The sequence below is a fragment of the Melozone crissalis genome, unplaced genomic scaffold (assembly GCF_028551555.1).
Source record: "Melozone crissalis strain CALT ecotype California unplaced genomic scaffold, PUWL_Pcris_2 ptg000017l_1, whole genome shotgun sequence".
NCBI classification, from domain to species: domain Eukaryota; kingdom Metazoa; phylum Chordata; class Aves; order Passeriformes; family Passerellidae; genus Melozone; species Melozone crissalis.
Window position 1 is genome coordinate 6,901,613 of NW_026535795.1, and position 20,054 is coordinate 6,921,666.

Genomic DNA, 20,054 nt, shown 5'->3' on the forward strand with positions numbered 1-20,054 from the left:
CAGCACTTACATCCCTTACAGGTGACAGTGCCCTAAGCCTTGGAGCTCAAGGATTCAAATGAAAACTGAACTCAGCCTTGCAGGTACAGCCTTGGCAGAACACGTGTTCCAGTGTCTGCTTCAAGACATGAAACTCCTGCACTTTGTCCTGCTCTGTCTTGCCAGATTCCCTCTGAACAGACATTGCTGAACAGTGAAAACCAGAGCAAATGCTCAAAAAGCAAATGCAAGTCTTTGCAAGGATGGGGGAACCACAGTGAGGACCTGAGGGGGTATAGAGGCTTTTCTCCTCAGGAGTCAGCAGCCAGCTCCTCCTGCAGATCACTGCAGAGAATGAACAATTCTGCATCTGCCTTCTGCCTCTCTCATCCAGCTCTCAGCCACTGGGGCTGCAGATGGAGAATCTCATGGGCTTTACTCTGAACACTCTTGAAGTTCAGACCTACAGGAGCTAAACACATGATTCACCAAGAAAATCAAACCCACTTCTCCACCACCCAGAAAGAGAAGGAAACCGCAATGGTCAGAAAGAATCCAAAGCTCCTTCCAGTAAGGTCAGTTTCTACCCACCTTGGTTAAAGAAAATCCTCTGACTCCAACAGGAGCCAAGGGAGGGTCAGTACCACAGTCCAGCAGCAGGGTCTGGGCTGTGTTTATTTGCACTTTACACAGAACAGGCGATGGGCTGATTTACACAGGCCACTCTGAAGTGGTTTTTTGTTTTACTGCTTGTTTATCTGGATCCCCTGTAGCTGTCCAAAGTAATCCTGATGGTTTGTAACTCATTTTGACATAATCCCTGAGCCAAGGACTGCCGGGATTTCGCTTTGTCAGTGTGCATCAGCTCAGTAATTAATCAGCTAATCTCCCAGCCCTGCCCCAGCACTGAGGCACAGCCCCTGGATGTTTTTTTGGGTGAAACCACTAGACTGGATCCAATAGAGAGCCCTGCTCTGGGCCCACCCAGCTGGGGAGTTTCAGTGGGATCCCTCTGCCTGAGGCTTGACCACCCAGGAGCCACAGAGCGTTTCCTCCTCCACAGGCAGAAACACAGTTTCAGTTTTCTGTGGATTTCACACGGAACTCACAAGGTGTATGGAACAATAGCAGGTGGGTACATCCTGAATAGCACTGCTGGCAGTCCCTGTGTCCCAGCCGTGCCCTGCTGGGATGGACACAATGCACCGGGAAACTCCGAGCTCCTCGCTGCACTGCGATGCCTCATCAACAATTATTTTTGTTGTGAGTTTGATAATGACAAAAATGTGTCAGATGGATTCTCCTAGAGAGGAAAACACCACATTAATGGGACAGAAAGGGCTTCCCCAGACAACTTCCCCACACTCCAACAGTCTGGTGGAGCAATGACCTTTGATTAATCTTTTTCTGTCTGTTCTTCTGTTGGTCCAACAAACCTCCCAGAATGGGTTTATGGGTCACTGCCTGATACCAGAAAGCAGCAACACAACTCACTACTGACTCTGGCCGGTGGAGGTAGCATGGAAATGGAATTCAGCATCCTATTGCCATGGCTCTTCCTTCACTTCTCCATACAGGGCACTGTTTCACACTTCAAGCCATCCAGCAGCACCACCTCCTGAAACTACTCTTGCAAAATAAAGTTTCTTCTTATACTCAGAGAAAATTCTGTTAATCAAAGAAATCCCTTGCCCTCTCAGTAACCACTTTGCCAGCCAGAGACAGGGCTCATCTATTTCCTGATGAAACATTTTGCTTTGCTGATTTTGATCTCTTTTGTGAGTCCTCTCAGTTTTTTGGCGGGAGAAGAAACCAGCAGGAAAGGTTTGTTCAATGACACACTACAACGTTCCAGGTCTAGTCATAGCACTGCAAGGCAAGGGCAATCAAAAAATTAATATCTACTTCCTTCATGATCTGTAAGCCATGTGTCATTTGCTTCTGAAAATCAGCAAGGAGTGTCCAGGATAGGTTTTTGTCCCCCCAACCAATAAATAATTTGCATAAATTCCAATAAGCACCTAAAGCAATGCAGATTTTTCTGTAACAGTTTTCTCACTTTCTGTTCTTTATAATTAATTAACTGCCCCTGTCTTTCCTTCCTGTAAATTCAACAAATTCATTTCCAGATGACAGAACAGTCCTGACTGCTGGGGACCTTCTTCTTCAAGGTCTCATGGGATCACAGCAGGGTTTAGGTTGAGAGGGACCCAAAGCTCATCCAGTTCTCCCATCTCCAGGACCCATTAGCATCCCTCTGTCCTGCCCCAGCCACCAATAGCAGGGAATGATTCCCAGATCCACTGCAATGCAATTCCCAGTGCACCAGAAACCAGCACCAAACCCACCCCAAACCAAAGCCATGTGCACTGGGACACTGGTGGGATACTAGAGTGTTTCAGAGCTTGTCTGGAGGGCTCAGCTGGTGAAGGGCAGTGACTGGAAAGCTCTTCAGCAATGCAATCCCTCTGCTGAAGAGTGAGATGAAGAAATGGAGTTCCCTGGTCAAAGGAATGGAATGTCCTGGGTGATGGGGGAGAAAAACCCTCAGCAAGTTTTCCCCTCTGTGTAAGAAAGACAAGGAGCTGCTGGAGAGGATCCAGAGAGATGATTAAGGGCCTGGAGCATCTCTGATGAGGAGACACAGCTGGGCCTGGTTAGCCTGGAGAAGGCTCAGAGGGGATCTCATCCATGCACATTAATGTCTCCAAGGGGTGCCAGACTCTTTTTATGGTGCCCAGCAACAGGACAAGGAGCAACAGCCATAAACCAAAACTCAGAAATTTTCACCTCAACATGGAGAAGAGCTTTCCATGGAGGTGGCAGAGCACTGGAACAGCTGCTCAAGGAGGGTGTGTGGAGTCTCCTTCTCTGGATATTCCAAACGCACCTGGATGCATCCCTTGTCCCCTGCTCCAGGGGGGTTGGATTGGGTGATCCCCAGAGGTCCCTCCCAACCCCAACCATTCTGTGACTCTCTTGAAGGCTCTGAGATGTTCTCAGCATTGCTCCTCTGCCCTGCCTCAGAACAGAGCATCCCCAGGCTGCAGCAGTTCAGACCAAAACAACTCCAGGAAAAGGCACAGCTTTAAAACTACTTTAGCTGACAGGGGGGAAAAGCAGCATCATCATATTTGTCCCTGCCAACCCCTATCCAAGTGTGGGGGTGATTCAGCCCCACAACACCTCTCAAGCATTTCCTTCTCTCTTGCCGGGTCTGGCAGCATTTTGGCAGCTCAGGGCAGACAATTCCCAGCGGCGGTGTCACCGCCCCGAGCACGCTCAGGGCTGGGCTGTGGCTTCCCTCCAGTGGCACAGGCAGGCAGCTGCAGCTCCCTGGGACAGACCTGCAGGCACCGAGCTACCCCCAAAAAATGACATTTTACTGCTCACTGCCCCCAGCCTCACTCCAAATATTCTTCTGTTCATTTTAGCAACACACCTGTATTTATAAAACACTTTTCTGTCATTTCCCCCACTTACATTTGAAACATACAGGACTTTATCTGATTTATTTATTCCTGTTTTTCTGCACTGAATAGATACACAGCTAGAAGGTAATATTCATCCACAAAGTTAAACAAGACAGAATATGATAGCCCAGAGCTACCTCAATTCCTGCCAAAGCCTTTGTTAATTGTCAATGAAGTACAAAAGTTTCCATTTCACTGCCAGCAACTCTGAGATTTGAAGAGACACTGGGTTTGAATTATAGAACCAGGAGAAATTGCAAACTCTGTAAAAATGCAGCTCACGTTTCAATTTTATTAAGAATAACATTTATTAACATAAAATTTTCCAAATTCCATTGATGTGAAAAGTATCTACAGAGTACAACCTTTCCACTTGCTCCTACCAGGGTCATTAGGACTCAATAGCCAATGTTTTTTTAGCTGGTGTTTTCTTTTTTTAATTCCTGTTTTTTTTTATCTAAACAAATCAAATTTAGACAAAATAGTTTTATTTTACAGTCTAATTAACAGTAGCAACATAAGATTTAAAATTGATACAATTTCTTCGGTTAACCACTTATATCCACTACTCACAGAGAGTGGAAATACTAAAGAATATTTTTTAACCCATCTAACCTGATTAATTTAAAAGTTTTAAAATATTTAGATCATTATTCTTCTTGGAAAGCAAATCGGGTAACACAGGCACAGGAAATACCAGCACTGAGTGAAGAACAAAGCCTCCTTAGAAGCATATTCCAAAAAATCCCACCATGGATGATGGAATCAGGCTTTGGGATGCACAAGAGGTGAGAAGGAGCTTCTGCTCACCATCCACCAGTGGAATTTGTCTGTGAAAAATGATCCTTTCAGTATCTTCTGCTATTGGAGGCAATGGCTGCTGCCAAAGCCAAGGAGTGAATGTGAATCACCTCTTCCAGGAACACCAGTGGGGTAGGGGTGGATAGCCTGGCACTCTCAGCCAGCTCAGTTCCATTGTAGGAGCATTCCTGGGGTATTTCCATGATCTGGTATTACCTGAAGGGGCCATAAAACGACAGCAGCCTCCAGGATATAAAATTTCAGCCTAAGAGTGGCCACAGGAGAATAAAATAAGTAAAAAATTAACTTTCTTAGTTCTAACAGAGGACAATGTTCTGCTTTGTCTCCTGCAGTGAGACCTTTCAGAACTGACCACCTTTGCTGGAAAATGCTCAGCTCATAATGCAGAGCCAAGGATCACAGGGGTTTAAAGGAGCCTCCATCCTGCTCCTGCTCAGCAAGAGCCAGAGCACAGCCACTGCCTTCTGCTGGCACCCAGGGCCTCCTGCCCCTTCTGGGGGTGCCATCAGGACCAGAAGAACACTTGGGTCAATCGCTGCCTCTTCACATCACTGCGGCACTTGGGGCACTTCTTCACCACCTGCAGAAACCAACAGACAAAACACACAGGGAATGGATTTATTGTGGAGGAAATGCCCCAGATGGAGTGACTTCTCATGTGGGCAAATAGTGACAGGATAAGGGGCAATGGTTTTAAACTGAAACAGGGAAGCATTAGATTAAATTTTAGGAAGAAATTCTGTACTCAGAGGTGCTGAGAGGCCCTGGCACAGTTTTCCCAGAGAATCTGAGAATGCCTCAGCCCTGGAAGTGTTCAGGGCCAGGTTGGATGGGGCTTGGGGCAGCCTGGTCTAAGGAAGGTGTCCCTGCCCATGGCAAATCAGCTTTAATGTCCCTTCCAACCCAAACCATGCTGATATTAAGTATCTCTAGCACATTTTGGCCAATATCAACTACAAGCCACAGCAGCCATTTGTCAGTCCCTGAGCTGGTATCTGCTGTTGGCAACCTCCCTGTTACCACAGAGTGAATTATTTCCTTGGTAGTAATAAAAAGGAGAGGAGGCTTTGTGGCACCATGCAAAGTGGCACCAGAATTTGCAGTGCTTGCCCCAGCTATGACACATCTGGGGGACTGAAATACAGGAACGAGGAAATGTGGGGCTGCAAGAGCTCTTGTGAAGTACAGCTGCACCTGTGGGCAAAATCCTGTCAACTGCCTGAGTTCCCTGAATTCCTGCTTCCTCTTGCACAGATGACAAGGAAACGTCTCCCTGACATACCTGGACATGGGTGACACACATGGACATTGCCAAGAGTTTTGTAGGGAAACCAAGCACATTTATTTCTTCATAGCACCCCACACCTTCCTCATGAGCAGCATGAGACATGAAGACACATGAGGTATCATTTCTTCACTCAGGTTTCAGTTTGCTTCTTCACTAATCATCAATTTTAAAGTAATTTGACTTGCAGATGAATCCAAACTGCTCTTCTCATAGCTTGCAAATTACTGGTAAAACTGAACTGGTCTCTTTTTTTCAAAAGGGAGATAGCAAATTGGTTTTCTTTTAAAAAAATTTTTTTGGGAGAAGATTGCCAGCTCAGGAGGCCTAAAAAAATGGGCAGCTACATCAGTGGCACTGCACAGCCTTCCCTGAAGTGTGGAAATTCCTCATTAGAACCACAGAGTGGTTTGGGCTGGAGGGGACATTAAAGCTCATCCAGTTCCAAACCCCTGCCCTGGGCAGGGACAACTTCCACCCAATCAGGTTGGATGCCAAGCCCTGTACAGCCTGGCCTTGGACACTTGCAGGGATCCAGGGGCAGCCACAGCTTCTCTGGGCACCCTGTGCCAGGGCCTCACAGGGAAGAATTTCTTGCCAATATCCCATCTAACCTCTGGCACTGGGGAGCCATTGCAAGAAAAGGTGCAGACTGCAGAGCAGGCTCAGGCAGTAGGATTTTGGTTCTGGTGACATTAACTGAAATATCAAAAACTGAAGGGCAGAGGAAAGGTCATTTTATCTCCCAACAGCCAGTGCTTTACCAAAGGCAATTTTAAGTGTAACATTTAATTGTGAAACCTTTGATTATTTCCCCATATTACAGATAGTCCAAATGAAAATAACTCAGTCTTCTTGGAAGACCCACATGAATAAATGCATTAAACACCTGGAAGAAGCAACAGAGCCTCTGGAGGGGAAAACCACACAAGCATATCCTGGTCCAGTGTCTGCAAGGCTTCCCCTACCACACTGAATCACCCAACATGCTCCAGCACTAATCCCCCTAATCCCCCTCTAGCTGCAGGGAATTCCATCTGCTCTGGAAAAGCACCTCCAAAAGCTTCTAAAAGCTTCCAAAATTATTCACCACCTCTCCCCACCAGTGTTTTACTAAAATAACAGATTGGACAAGATGTCAATTTGCAAACCCCGCGTTGTGAATGATGCTCTGAGTCACTTCCTCGGTGGGACAATATGCACCAAAGGGCTTTTGAGCTGAAAAAACAGTGAGTAAGTTATCAGGAAAGAAAAACAGGAGCTCTAAATGCAGTCCTGTCAGAGTGACAAAGCCCAGTCCCATCTGATGAGAGCTCAGAGCTGGGACAAGGTTGCTCATTTCCTGCTGGTAAAGGAACCCCTGTCCCAAACACATGGATGGGGTTGACTGGGCATGAGTGGGGATGGGGATGGATGTGGTGGGACATGGCTCCTCTGGGATTGCTTTCAGGGAAACACAGGATCAGCTTCCTGTTTGCAATCCTGTGTTTGCCTCTCAGCTGCATGGCCAGCACAGCTCTGCCCCATCACTGGAGAGGCATCTCTGCATCAGCACAAGTCACATCCTAAACTACAAGGGGAGAAGGGAGGTTTGGACAACAGCAGGAATTTCCCCGTGAAAAGGGAAGTAAACACTGGAACAGGCTGCCCAGGGAAGTGCTGGAATCACCATCCCTGGAGTGTTCAAAAACCATGTGGCTATGGCACCTCAGGATGTGGTTTAAGGTGAACGCTCTGGTGGTGCTGGGCTGATGGTCTTTAAGGCCTCTTCCAACCTAAATGATTCTATGACTGTATTTGATTTTTCATTAACCAAACAACACCTGAATCACATCATGAGCCACTTAACACTCCTGTACACTGAGAACATTAATCACTACAGGTGTGTCAGTAAGTAAGATTAATCAGGTAAGTGGCAGATATCAAAATAATTAATAATAAGATTATTCAGTAAGTAGCAAATATGGAAATCATTATTAGCAAATGACCCATGACTCATTTCCTCAAACATGGAAATGGGATGCATGGGATATCTAAATAGAAGAGAAAGAACACTTCCAGTTGGAAGGGACCTACAGTGATCCAAGTGCCTGATCTCTTTAAGGGCTGTACAGAAGTTATGGCACTGTAATGTTAAAGAGCATTGGGGCCTCTCTAGGAAGCCTCTTCCAGTGCTTGACCAACCTCTTGGAATAGAAATGTCTCCTGATATCCAGTCTGAACCTCACTGAGAAAAGCTTTGGACAGCTCCCATGAATCCTGACATGAAATCCCAGGGAGAAGAGCTCAGCACCTCCCTGTGTCCCCTCCTCAGGAGGGGCTTTAGACAAGGACCTGGAGTGACAGGACAAGGGGGAGAAGCCTTAAAAGAGAGCAGGGTTAGAGGGGATATCGGGAAGAAACTCTTTCCTTGTGACGGTGGTGAGGTGCTGGCACAGAGTGCCCAGAGAAGCTGTGGCTGCCCCATCCCTGGAAGTGTCCAAGGCCAGGCTGGAGGGGGCTTTGACCAACCTGGGATATTGGCAGGGTCCCTGCTCATTGCAGGGGGTTGGAATGAGATGAGATTTAACGTCCCTTCCAATCCTGATCTTGTGCTTATTCCAAACTCCTCTTCGACCAACTCTGTCTTGGCTACTGTATTTTATTTGGATGTCAGTCCAATGTTTTCTATGCTCACCTTACAATTCAATGTCTTCCCAAGAAAAATATCTTTCTCTGGAACTTGGAATAACAGATGATTTTGTACTTGCTTATAGACTGACAAGCTGAAGAAGTTTCTTTTCCTTCTGTACTGTTTTTGGATATTCCTGAGCTCCACTGATCAGCAGCTTTCTCATCACATATGAATGTTTAGAAACCCCTAAACTCTTGCATTATTCTGGTTTTGAAAGTCTTTTAACATCTGGCTGCTGAATTAAATTCTGGTAAGATGCTCCCAAACCCAGGCACCCTGGGACCAGCTACATCTTACCTAAAGAATTTCAATTTACTCAGCTGGGAAAACCAAGAGACTGGAGATATTTGAGCAGGAATTCAGAATCACAGATTCACAGAATTGTTTGGCTGGGAAAGACCCAAAAGGTCACAGAGTCCAATGGTTGACCCAGCACTACCAAGTTTACCTCTTAACTATGCCACTAAGTACCACATCCACACATCACAAATCCGTCCAAGAATGGTGACTCAACCACTTTCCTGGGCAGCCTGTTCCTTGTTTGCCTTATTCTCATAACAGAGCTTTACAATAGGATTTTGATGGGGAAAATTATGAAACTGAGAAAAAAAAAATAAAATAAACATTAAAATATTAAAAAAAAATGAAGTGTTTTTAAAGTTGACTCCACAGCTTGTTGCCTTTCTAGTTTTAGACCAGAAAACATGTGGAGGCAGCTCGGAAAGATGTCAAAGTGTAAAAACCCCAGCTTAGGGCAGAGATCTGCCTCCAATCATATTGCAAACCATGGGAAACAATGGATCAAGTGGTAAATCTTCCATTGGCATTTGGGTGTTCTTCCTGGAAACAGAAGAATTCTGATTCCAGGCTTGTTCACATCATTCTCCTGAAAAGCACAAAATTCCCCGGCAGTTTTGGGAAAACCAAACCAATAAACAGGAGAACCTTTAAGAACTGCTTCCAGCACGTTTTGCAGCAAGTGAAGTCACAAAATGGGCATTTAAAAGGCACATCATCCTCGGATTTGCAGTTAGAGCAGTGGAATCTTCCTAGAACAGAGGGGAGGGTGAGGAGAGAGAAAGAGAGGGAGGAAATGACTAAATTCCTGTAATCACCTGAGAAATTCTCATGTATCCACACTTCCAGTGCAGTCCAGAAAACAATGACCATGAGTGTAATGAACTACCTCAACAGTGCCCAGCCACATTATTTCTTTCAAGTGACCTCACAGTCTCTTGATGCCTCAGACCCCAGTAGGAACTCGGGTTACATCCTTCCTTTACAAGGAAGTTGTCAAGAAAAAATCCCTAAAGTTCTCAGGAAACTACTAAAGCATTGTGATGAAGACAATGAAGAACTTTGAGAGCACATGCAAGGTACAGAAAGTACAGATTCTCCTCAGCAAACCACACCAATCACACTGCACCTGAGCAAATACAGGCAGGAACCAGTGGTTTCATACACCACCAGTCTCGTTTCTGTAATTTATCTTTATTCCCAGGAATCAGAAAATTACATCCCAACTCTCTCCTGTACCTACCACACTCTGGTTCCATCTCTAGGGGAAAGATGGGCACAACTCCAGAGTCTGTGGGTGCTCTCACATTATTGGTTTCTTTGGACACTTCAGGCTTTGGCAACTCAAGTTCACTTTTCTGGCTGAAGCAGAAGGAGGAAATCTTACTCTGAATTTTTTCTGGTGCCCCACTCTTAGAAGGGGCTGCATCTGGGGAGAAAAAGAGAAAACCAGTGTATGAACCTGTATCATGGAAAACAAAGTCAGCAGTAAATTCACTCTGTTGTCATTGTATAAGAAGAAAAACAAATTTAAATAACTAGTTTTTATGCCATAGTGCTTGGCAACAGATGTTTTTGATAGATACTAACCCATGCAATATTACTGAAAGAGACTCTTTATATTGAAATAGTTCTATGGCACTTCTTCCTACAGAATGGGCCTTGATCCACTCCTGCTCCCATCCCACTTAGATGTAAAAATTCTGCCTTCACCCTTAACACACTTCACAGTTTAAACATGGCAGAACTACAACTAGTTTCTTTCTTATTCCCTTGCACTTCCCCATCTCATGTTATCTTTTATCTTACTCCTGTTTGAGTGTGGTTTTCTTAACCCAGTGCAGAGATAACCAATGACTGATTCTCCTTGACAGATCTCAGGCAGGGAGGCCCTAGCCCAGGAGAGGGACTTTTCACAGGGGTGGGGAGTGATAGGACAAGGGCAAATGGCCTTAAACTAAATGAGAGCAGGTTTAGATAAGAGATTAGGGGGAAATTCCTCCTTGTGAGGGTGGTGAGGCCCTGGCACAGGGCGCCCACAGAAGCTGTGGCTGCTCCATTCCTGGAAGTGTTCACGGCCAGGCTGGACAAGGCTCAGAGCAACCTGGTCTATGGAAGGTGTCCCTGCCCAAGGCAGGAGGTGGAACTGAATGAGGTTTAAGGTCTTTTCCAACTCAATTCAGCCTGTGATTCCATGATTGTGAGGCTGTTGAGCCTTACCCATCATAATAATAAGTAAGATTCTAAACTTGTTACAACTGCTCATTCCCTACCTTGTATGTGGCTGATTCCCTTTGTGCAGCTCTCCAAGCTCTGGGGTTTCCTTTCACTTTGCTCCAACTGTTGCAATTGCTTCTCTCCATCACCACAGACCATTCCAGTCAAGCCCTTGCACAGCTCTCTGAACTGCTCCTTGTGGTGAGGACGCACAAACATGTAAAACCCTGGCCAAAAGAAAATACAGACAAGTGCATAGGAAAATCAGTGCCTGACCATGGAAAACTCCTTGCTTTGGAGGGGAGAAATTCTTTGGAAGCTGAATAATATCAGTCAGATTCCTCGGAGTATATTCAGCTTGGTGAAACACTTGATGCTTTTGTGATTTTTATAATTACGGGGCTTTCCTTGCCAGAAGGCAGATGAGTATTTAGTATTGAAAATAATCCCAATTTGTCTTGAAATTCTTCCACTCTGTACAGCTCAGAATAAACACCCACCCCAGCACTTCATCTGAGAAGTGATCTAAGAACACAATATCCAGAGAGACCCTCAGGAAGGAAATTTCTTGTTACTGTTTGGTTGACAAGGATTCACAACACACGTACAGAAATTCTAAAAAACCCCGATTATGACTTACTGCCAAAGACAATTCTACCACAAGGGCTTCTGAGGTCAAAACATTTGTTCAATAGAGACAGTGACTCTGAAAGAGTGCTCAGGGGGAGGTTATGACTCACACAGATAATTTTCTTCCACTCTCCACTTTGCCAAGACTAATCTAACTTAACAGTCACTGAACACACCAGGATAAGGGTATTCTCTCACAACTTGCAGACTATGGTACCTGTTCAAGGCCAGCGGAATATTTATTGTTATCTGCTAAAGATAACAAACAAAATTCCACCAGCATTTCCCAGCATACACTGGATGCATCATTTCCAGCAGAAGAGTCACCTCAGACACTTGAGAGAAGGTGGAACTGAGGTGTCACATCACACAAGATATCACCATTGGGGCAGTCAGGATCAGCATACAATGCCTCTTCTTCTTCCAAACAATTAGGTCCAATTTCAAATTTTAAAAACCTGTAGCTCCCTAAACTCTTCCATCACTAAACCCATGAAAGGAAAATAAAACAAAACAAACCACTTCTGACAAAATAAATTATATCACAGGTCCAGAAATATTTTCAACTGAAGCTCTGTAGAATAGTAAATCAAAAGCCTAACTGCTTATCCTTAAACCTGGAAGTGATCTAAGAACTTGGCACCAGTACAGCAATCACTGGTCATGGGAATAAAATTTGGTCAGTTCAATAGTCAGCATTGTCCTTTCTAAAGAGCAATTGTAGTAATTGAGGAGACAAAACGGGTGGTATGAAGGTTAGGACTGGAATTACTGAGGTGTTGTGTAAAGTTTTTAATGGACAATTTCTACCTGAGCAGACAGAGATAACATTTCACAACCTTGATCTGTTCTGCTCTCTGAATGGCATTCACTGAACCCACTGCTCCAGCTGCTCTGCTGATCTGGGTAGCTAAACCAAAAGATGAGACCTCACGTGAGACCACAGCACCCACACTTTCCTTTCAAATAAATAAGAGTGATTTTTAAAAAACCCCTTACTTTGTAAGAGGTGAAAGTCCTGTGGCCTCTCGGTGGTGAGGGCTGCTATCACCGACACCATGGCATCGTAATTATCCGTCTTCTTGTAAGCCAGCAGAGCCTCATAGAACTGGCTGTAGCTGCTTTTGTCCAAAGCCCTCTGCACATCACTGAGATAGGCAGTCCTGAGGGCCTGGTGATGCTCTCTCCTGGAGCCTGGAGCCTTTTCAGCCTCTTTCCTTGGAGCTGCACTGGCATTCTGCCCTGGGAGACAAAGAACGTGTGAGCAAGGCTTGAGGAACAAACAGGTCACTCCATCACATCCACTTCTCACATTTGGACGGAACTCCTGAACTATTTCAAAGTGGGGAAGCCAATCCCACCTGCCCAGCATGGCCACACCTGCTCCTGGAAATGGCAGCAGAGCAAAACTATTCTGGGGATCACTTTTAGCATCTTCTGGAGCTCCTTGATCGTTTTAAATGGAGAAATGTGTCAGAAGGTCACTAGGGAATGAGGGTAAACAGGTGGGTAAACCAACTCTGCTGGCCTGAAATAGGTAATTTTAAAGTTCAGATTTCTCACTCCTCAATAATAAAGGCAGACAAGGGGTGGGGTGTGTGTTTCCTAACAGGAAAACTATGTCCAAAAATACTATCTGACCTGAAACAACACTGAAGAGAGCACAAGAGCCAGGTAGGAGGTCTGCAAAAGATAGAAGCAGCTTGGAACATTCTGCTAAATGCCAAGTGAACTTTATCTACAATATAATTCTCTGATTTCTGGTATGTTTTAAAGAAAAAAGTTCTGGTTTGCATATCACAGGCATGCAAATATGGATGAAGGGTATGATAAGAAATTTATTTAAATTAACCTGCCATATATTTTGGTATCTGGATCTTTAAAAGTCCTTTATTGGATAATAAAGATAATTCAGTTTCAAAACACAGGCTTCATTCAATTTGGTGGAAGTGAAAAAATTGGGTGTGCATTTTATAAGCAGTATTTATTGCATATCCTAGAGCTTTCTTATATTTCCAGAGAAGCATTATCTTCTTAAGGAGGCATAGAAATAACATATCCATTTACTTCTATTATTTTCTCAATTACTTTTTGTGGAAACAAGTTTCTGTGAAACCATTCTAATGATTTCAGTACAAGATAATTACTAAAGATTCTGCTTTATTCAAATATCCTCAAAATAGAAAAGAAAATGGAAAAACAAATAAAAAGAAACAGTATAGTTTCACACATTAGAAGTATTTAAAGCCTTCCAGGAAACTGGCTTGTTTTTTTAAAGAAAGGATTAGCATTTGACTATTCTTTGTCCTCTACAGAAAGACTTCTAAGCTGTCCAATGATCCAACTCATTTCCTTGTGAGAAACACAAAAAATTCCCAGCTGTTCTCAGGAAAACCCATAATTAAATAAATGAGCCCACGAGCTTGAAGGTAAATACTGGACAGAGTGAGATTAGAGGGATGCACACAGAGATTACACTTAGTACTCTCTGTTTCTGCAGAAAAAGCCAGGCTGTCCACAGAGGGAGTGTACACATTACACCAAGAACAAAATGAAACAGTTTCTACATACCTGAATTCACACTGACGTAATCTTAACTCATACTCCTTCCACGGCTCCCTTTCATGGACCCTGGACAAACAGGAAGCCCAGCAGACCTGTGCTCAACCCCCACTTTTCCCAGCTCAGCCTCTAGTACAAGTGTCTGGCTTCAGCTGGTTTCTTTCACATGCAACTTGATTTAATTTATTGACTTTTGTGTTTTGTTTTGCACAATCCTTGCTGAAAACTCTGAATTATCATCCCTCCCACCTACGGAGGGGGAGCCACTGTGCTAGGCAAGCATAAAGAACATTGATTTGCCCCAGGAGAACTTCCAGTCAGTGACGAAATAAAACACAATAGACTGGATTTTATTAAACATGGAGGGTACCTGCACTATTCAGTCCTGTTGTCAAGTGGGATCCTCCTTGGTTCAGGTGGAGCCCAGGGTTCAGCTGAGCACACGAGGCCTTGGAGAATGTACTTTTCTGCTGGCTCTGTTTTTCTTCTGTTAAATGAAACCAGTCCATAAACAGTGAATTTAGGGAAGAATGAACATGGAATGGTGCATTTCAATGCATGCCATCCTGTGCTAAAAACATTTGAGCAAACCACAGAAGCTGTGGCTGCCCCATGCCTGGAAGTGTCCAAGGCCAGGCTGGATGGGGCTTGGAGCAACCTGGGATAGTGGAAGGTGTCCCTGCCCATGGCAGGGGTGGAACTGGATGAGTTTTAAGGTCCCTTTCAACCCAAACCAGGCTGGGATTCCACATAGATTTATTTCTCTGATGATGAGCTAGCGCCCCATTTTTTCAGAATTTTACTGCTCCAGGATTTCATAGATTTGACAAGTTCTGTGAGGACACAATCACCCTCTATTCACAATTCTGCTGGCACTATGTGGGCAGCAAAGTCACACACAAGGTAGTTTAATTCCCCAGAGTAAATGATTTTAGCAGATCAGTAAAATCCCCTTTTGAAACAAAATTACATCATTATCAACTGCAGTAACCAATGCTCAGGCATCTGCACAGCTCAAGGCAAGGCAAGAGGATCATGGAGAGCAGAGACTTAGCTCAGTATTGATTAAATTGAACTTCCTTGCATTTCCACATCTCACATCCTGCTCTATGGCTGGGTGTACAAGGATATTTCTCCTTCAAATGCTAGAACTGAACCAAGCTCTCACCCATTCTCTTGGCCAGGATCTCCCTCTCCTCCCGTGGGAGGCTGTGCTCAGGTTTGTAGCCACAGCCCAATCCAGTCAGATTGCAGCATGCTTCATCAAACTGCTTTTTATGCTGGGGTCGAACAAACTGGTAAAAATCTTGCATCAGAGAGAGGGAAAAGGGAGGAAAAAAGAAAGGAAAAAAAAAATCAATACACAACAGGCAATAAATGCTACTGAAAGCTACAAGAGCGGAACTTCAAGGTTAGATAAAAAGGTGCAACTAAATAAATTAAAATATAAATGCTTTCATCTAATATTTATACAATAAGCACACTTACAAATTACACAAAGGTCAGCTATCATGCAAACATTGAGCAATATATTATCACTAAAATGAGGTAAAACCTCATTTTTTCAAGGTAGATATAAAGTAACTCACCTCTCAGTGAAACAGCCCTTGAGGTGCCTCAGAAACCATGAGATCCAAGTAACTGCTAGGCTGATACTTTAAGTAACTGATGAACTGTTAACTTTACACCCTATCTTACTTATTCACCACAAAATGCTGGCCAGCCAGAACCCTAAACATTAAAACAACTTCAGGTTTCAGGTGCCTGACAGTTTCCAAAACTAGATTTAGACCTTGATTTGATGATCAAATATTTTCTTATTTATGTAGATCATAGCAAATTGGGAAACCAAGTGACTGAGCTTCCCATTCTTTAACCTTAGAATTTCCCTGAAACTATAAATAAATGCATAACGATGCATTTATTATTTCAGTTCATGAAAAAGTCACAGAAAAATCTATGCTTTTGTTCACAAGCTGAGAGGGAAAGGAAAATTACACAGAAAATAGAAGAAATTTTGGTGGGAATTCAGTTCCTATCAGTACAATTGTTAAAAGGCAATAAAAAAACCTGCCAATGCAGTAAGTATCCACGTTTGCCCAGATCCTTTGTTTTATACTCACAATTATCTAGCAGAAAATTTCTCTATATTCTATTTACTGCTTTAGCACCGAACTCTTATGAAGGCATCTCTCCAACTCACACAATCACACTCTCGATCTCCAAACTACCAGGAATAAGTCACTGTACTTTTAGACAAGGCTTAAAATAACACAAACTTCCACGGAATATGATTTCTTCAAATCAAGATATGAGCTAACACATGACGATCAGATTGATGAAAATCTTCTGTTTTATCTGGGAATATAAAGTGATGAATCATCTTAATTGAGTTGTACTTCACATCTAAAACATTTCTGAAGTACTCAAGCCTGTTTAAAAGATAAAAGTCACGTCTACAAATACACCAGGGATGCACAAACACTCCGAAAGTACCTCGCAGCAAGACGTGCTTCTTTTCATCCTCTGCAAAGAGGGAGCTCATCTGGGACAGCATGGCATGGAAGTCATCTGTCTTCTTGTACTGCTGCAGAGCCTTGGAGAAGAGCTCATAGTTCTGCTGGCTCAGGGTGCCCTTCACTGTGGCGATGTAAAACGTGGCCCGCGCCTTCTTGGGCTCCGCTGGCTCCGCTCTGCGCTCCTGCTGCAAGGCAGGAAACGCCCCTCATTAGTCAAAAGCAGCACGTGAGGGGTTAATTTCAGGTGGAGCAATTTAGTTTACAATGCCAACAGCACACAGGATAATGAAAGGAATTATAGAATAGCTGTGCTTGGAAAAGTCCTCTGAAGTCATCCAGTCCAATGGCCCAGCGAGCAGCAGCACTGCATTAAACCATGGCAGTCACCCCCATAATTCATCTCGCCCAGTGCCAAAACAGACAACTTCAAGAAAAATTCCTAGAGAAAGCAGCCAAGTATCATTGCACAATTCTATTCTTAGGAGAAGGGTTAACAAAATGACATCTATTCCAAAGCTGGAGGCTGAGCTGACTCATCATGACATCAGATAGCAACAAACTCCAAACACAACCTTTTGCATGAACCTGTTCTCTTCCTCCTATCTTCTCTTAGATATTATCGTTTGCCAGGTGCTTGGCAGATTGTCAGACAGGGAATATCCAGTCAGGACAGCACCTTGGACAACTACTGGCACTCACATCACCCAGGGAATTCTCCTGAATTTATTGTGACTTAAGCAATTAGCTGCATAATGAGTTAACTGGGTTTGGAGACAGGTCAAAACATTAATGCACAGCTGCAGAGCTAACACACAACTATGATCCACCTCATGGGGGTAATATGTGATCCCTTACCCCAAACTGGTCAGTTCAACCATTTGAGGCTCTACCAGAGCAGCTGGACTTGCTCATCATTGTAGGTCCCTGCCAACTGAATTATTCCATTTTAATCAAAAAGAGTGAAACCATCCACACCACCCTGGTCAAATTGTTCACAACACAGTCAGTGTCAGAAAACAATTCTTTTCACCTAGCACCCTATGTGGACCTGTGCTTGATTTAGTCTGGGATGTCTGGATTTGGGAAAGAGCACAACAATTAGCTTTCAGATGTGCACAGATAAATATTTACATTTTGGAGAAAAAACACTTGTTCTAGCATCACGTATCTGTCTGCCTGGAAATTTCCAATTCAAATTAAAGCAATCTATAAATCAAAGGGATGGCACAGACACAGGGAAACACATACTGTATTGCTGACTAGCTTTATTTTCTTCCTTCCTCCTTTCTGCTCATCTGTTAATCTCTTCTCATACTGAAGGGAAAGTGTGGACAGACGATGTGCCTGTGAAGATGAAAAGAAAGTAAGTAAGGTACAAAATACTTTTCAGAGTTGTTGCCCATTTAATTTAGGTATTTCCAGCAGAGACCAAACTAGAAGAAATTAAAGACAAAGTTGGTCTTGAGGGTGCAAATTCCTGGCTAAGTAAAGCTGGACTCACAGCAGACTGTTACAGGACAGCCTGAGAGTGTACATAGACTGTGTGTAACCAGTGTTCACACTCCACTTTCCTGCCTGGAATTCTCTTTATGTAAGGGAGTGAAGAATTGGAATATAAGCAGCAAGTCAAATATTTATGACACATACAGTAAATCAGAAAAATTATCAAAACCATCTTTTTAGTCCTGTGCTGTGTAAAGCATGGGACAGCATATTGAAAAGCATGATTCAGCAGAAAAAAGGCTTCCTAGACATGAGCTGTAACTCACAAAGAAATCTGATTACGGGGAACTGTTATTACTTAAATGGATTGAGAAATTATTATTTGTATTGTGAATTTTTGAGATCGCAAAGCAAATTCTTTCAGAATGAGAGCAGCTAAACTTTCGTTATTTAGGGATCAAGAGTGCAGTGTAACTTTGATTAAAGGAAAAATGATAACACAGATACTATGCTGAATGGTGAAGACAGGAAATGACACCAAGCCCATCCTCAGTCCAAATCCAAAGCTCAGTGCTGGACTCAGTTTGAAAGCTGGCTGCCTGAGAGCCACTGCCTGTCTCAGGACTACACTCACCAGACTGCTGGGATCAGGTCATCAATTTGGAAGCAGCACAGGGTGACCCCAGAGCTCTCCACAAGCCTCAGACAAGCAGCAATGCCAAATGCACAAATAGGCCAAATACACAAATAGGAAGTGGACCTGAGCAACTATCAAGCTATTTGGTTTACCAGCTTACCAAACTCCAGGAAATGCTGAGCTCTGCCAAAAGCACTGCAGCTGTGTTAAGAATATTCTGTATCTGAGTTACCAAAGTCCCTGGAAATGTGCCAGGCTTTCCAAAGAATAGGTTTTGGTGTCAATGTCATGGCCACCCAATGGGTGACAGAGCCCACTTCCCGCTTGGCTGCACACAAGTTAAATATTTGCTGCCCTTTGTACATTCCCTCTGATCTGTACGTGTCTCCATTCATGTCCTTGGGCCTACTCAGATATCCCCCAGACACTCCTACATTTACACATTTTACCTCAGGCATTCTTTCCCTGAGGAAAGTACTTAAGAATGCTGCAATAGGCATTGCTAAATGAGTCTGCAAGCCAACAGTAAAATACTCCAGCCAAATAAAGGCAGTCACCTCTCCAACTACTGCAAACAGGGATTTTGGGAAAGTAAGAACACATCTTAATCACTGATGTATCAAAAATACCAATCCAAGAGGAAAGAAAATTAACAGTACAGAAGCAGCTTTGTTGATCTTGTGATAGAGGATTTTTGATTCAGATAAAATATTCCACAAGACAGCAACATTCTTTCTCTGGGGAAAATCCCTTTTTGAATTCAATATCTAGTCTCATACCAAGTGTTGACACAGAGTCCACCCAGGACAAATTGTGTATTTACAAATCCCTTCTCTGAGAGCTCCTTGCTCCTCAGAAAGTCTGGTTAACTTCCAGGAATCTCTGGTCAGCAGCCTTGGAGCACAGAACAAGCACATCCCTGTCAATCATCTGCTTGAAAGTGGCAAGGAAACCCTTTGATTAATTATGAGAACTTGCAGTTACTGGTGCTGATTACAGTGAGCTTTTCTCAACAGAGGATTGAGCTGGTTCTCTGGATGCCAAAACCATTTTGCTTTAGAGCCTGCAATTTTTACTTATAAGGAAGTATTTTGCCATTACCTTTTCCTCTCCTTGCAAATCAGTTTCCTCCTCTGCATCTTCACTGCTCTTCTCACTGCGCTCCAAGGCATCCAAGAGCCCAACACATTTTCTTCGGGGTGAGACAAACTCTTGCTCATATTCCACACACAGGCTGGGTGCTCCATCTCCATTTACTGCCATCACAGCACAACACAGGAGACAAATTCACACTCCACATTCTCTCCTGCATTTTCTTTAATTTAGTGATAGCTCTCCATCTCACAAAGCAACCCACAAATATGTGTTGGTGAATTAAATAATCTTCCACCTCTTGTAAAACTGCATTATATAATTTAGTAAGAAGACAGCTTTTACACATCACTTCCAAAATTGCTCAAGCATTTCTTACCACAACCTGGCAGACTGCTCTCAAACTTATCTTCAAGTCATTTAA

At 43.6% G+C, this 20,054-nt stretch overlaps 1 protein-coding gene across 1 annotated transcript in view; it reads right to left on the bottom strand.

The window, feature by feature from the left end:
- Nucleotides 1-4,542: 4,542 nt before the first annotated feature.
- The window catches only part of RTEL1 (regulator of telomere elongation helicase 1), a 43,708-nt gene continuing 28,196 nt past the window's right edge, over nt 4,543-20,054 (bottom strand). The window contains exons 27-36 of the mRNA XM_054274387.1: nt 19,640-19,794; nt 17,707-17,802; nt 16,436-16,643; nt 15,108-15,245; nt 14,310-14,426; nt 12,377-12,619; nt 10,804-10,974; nt 9,774-9,959; nt 9,179-9,282; nt 4,543-4,854 (exon numbers count right to left, since the gene is read on the bottom strand). Of these exons, the coding sequence (XP_054130362.1) occupies nt 4,780-4,854; nt 9,179-9,282; nt 9,774-9,959; nt 10,804-10,974; nt 12,377-12,619; nt 14,310-14,426; nt 15,108-15,245; nt 16,436-16,643; nt 17,707-17,802; nt 19,640-19,794 (1,493 nt within the window). The 3' untranslated portion in view covers nt 4,543-4,779. The remainder of the gene's footprint in view (nt 4,855-9,178; nt 9,283-9,773; nt 9,960-10,803; nt 10,975-12,376; nt 12,620-14,309; nt 14,427-15,107; nt 15,246-16,435; nt 16,644-17,706; nt 17,803-19,639; nt 19,795-20,054) is intronic.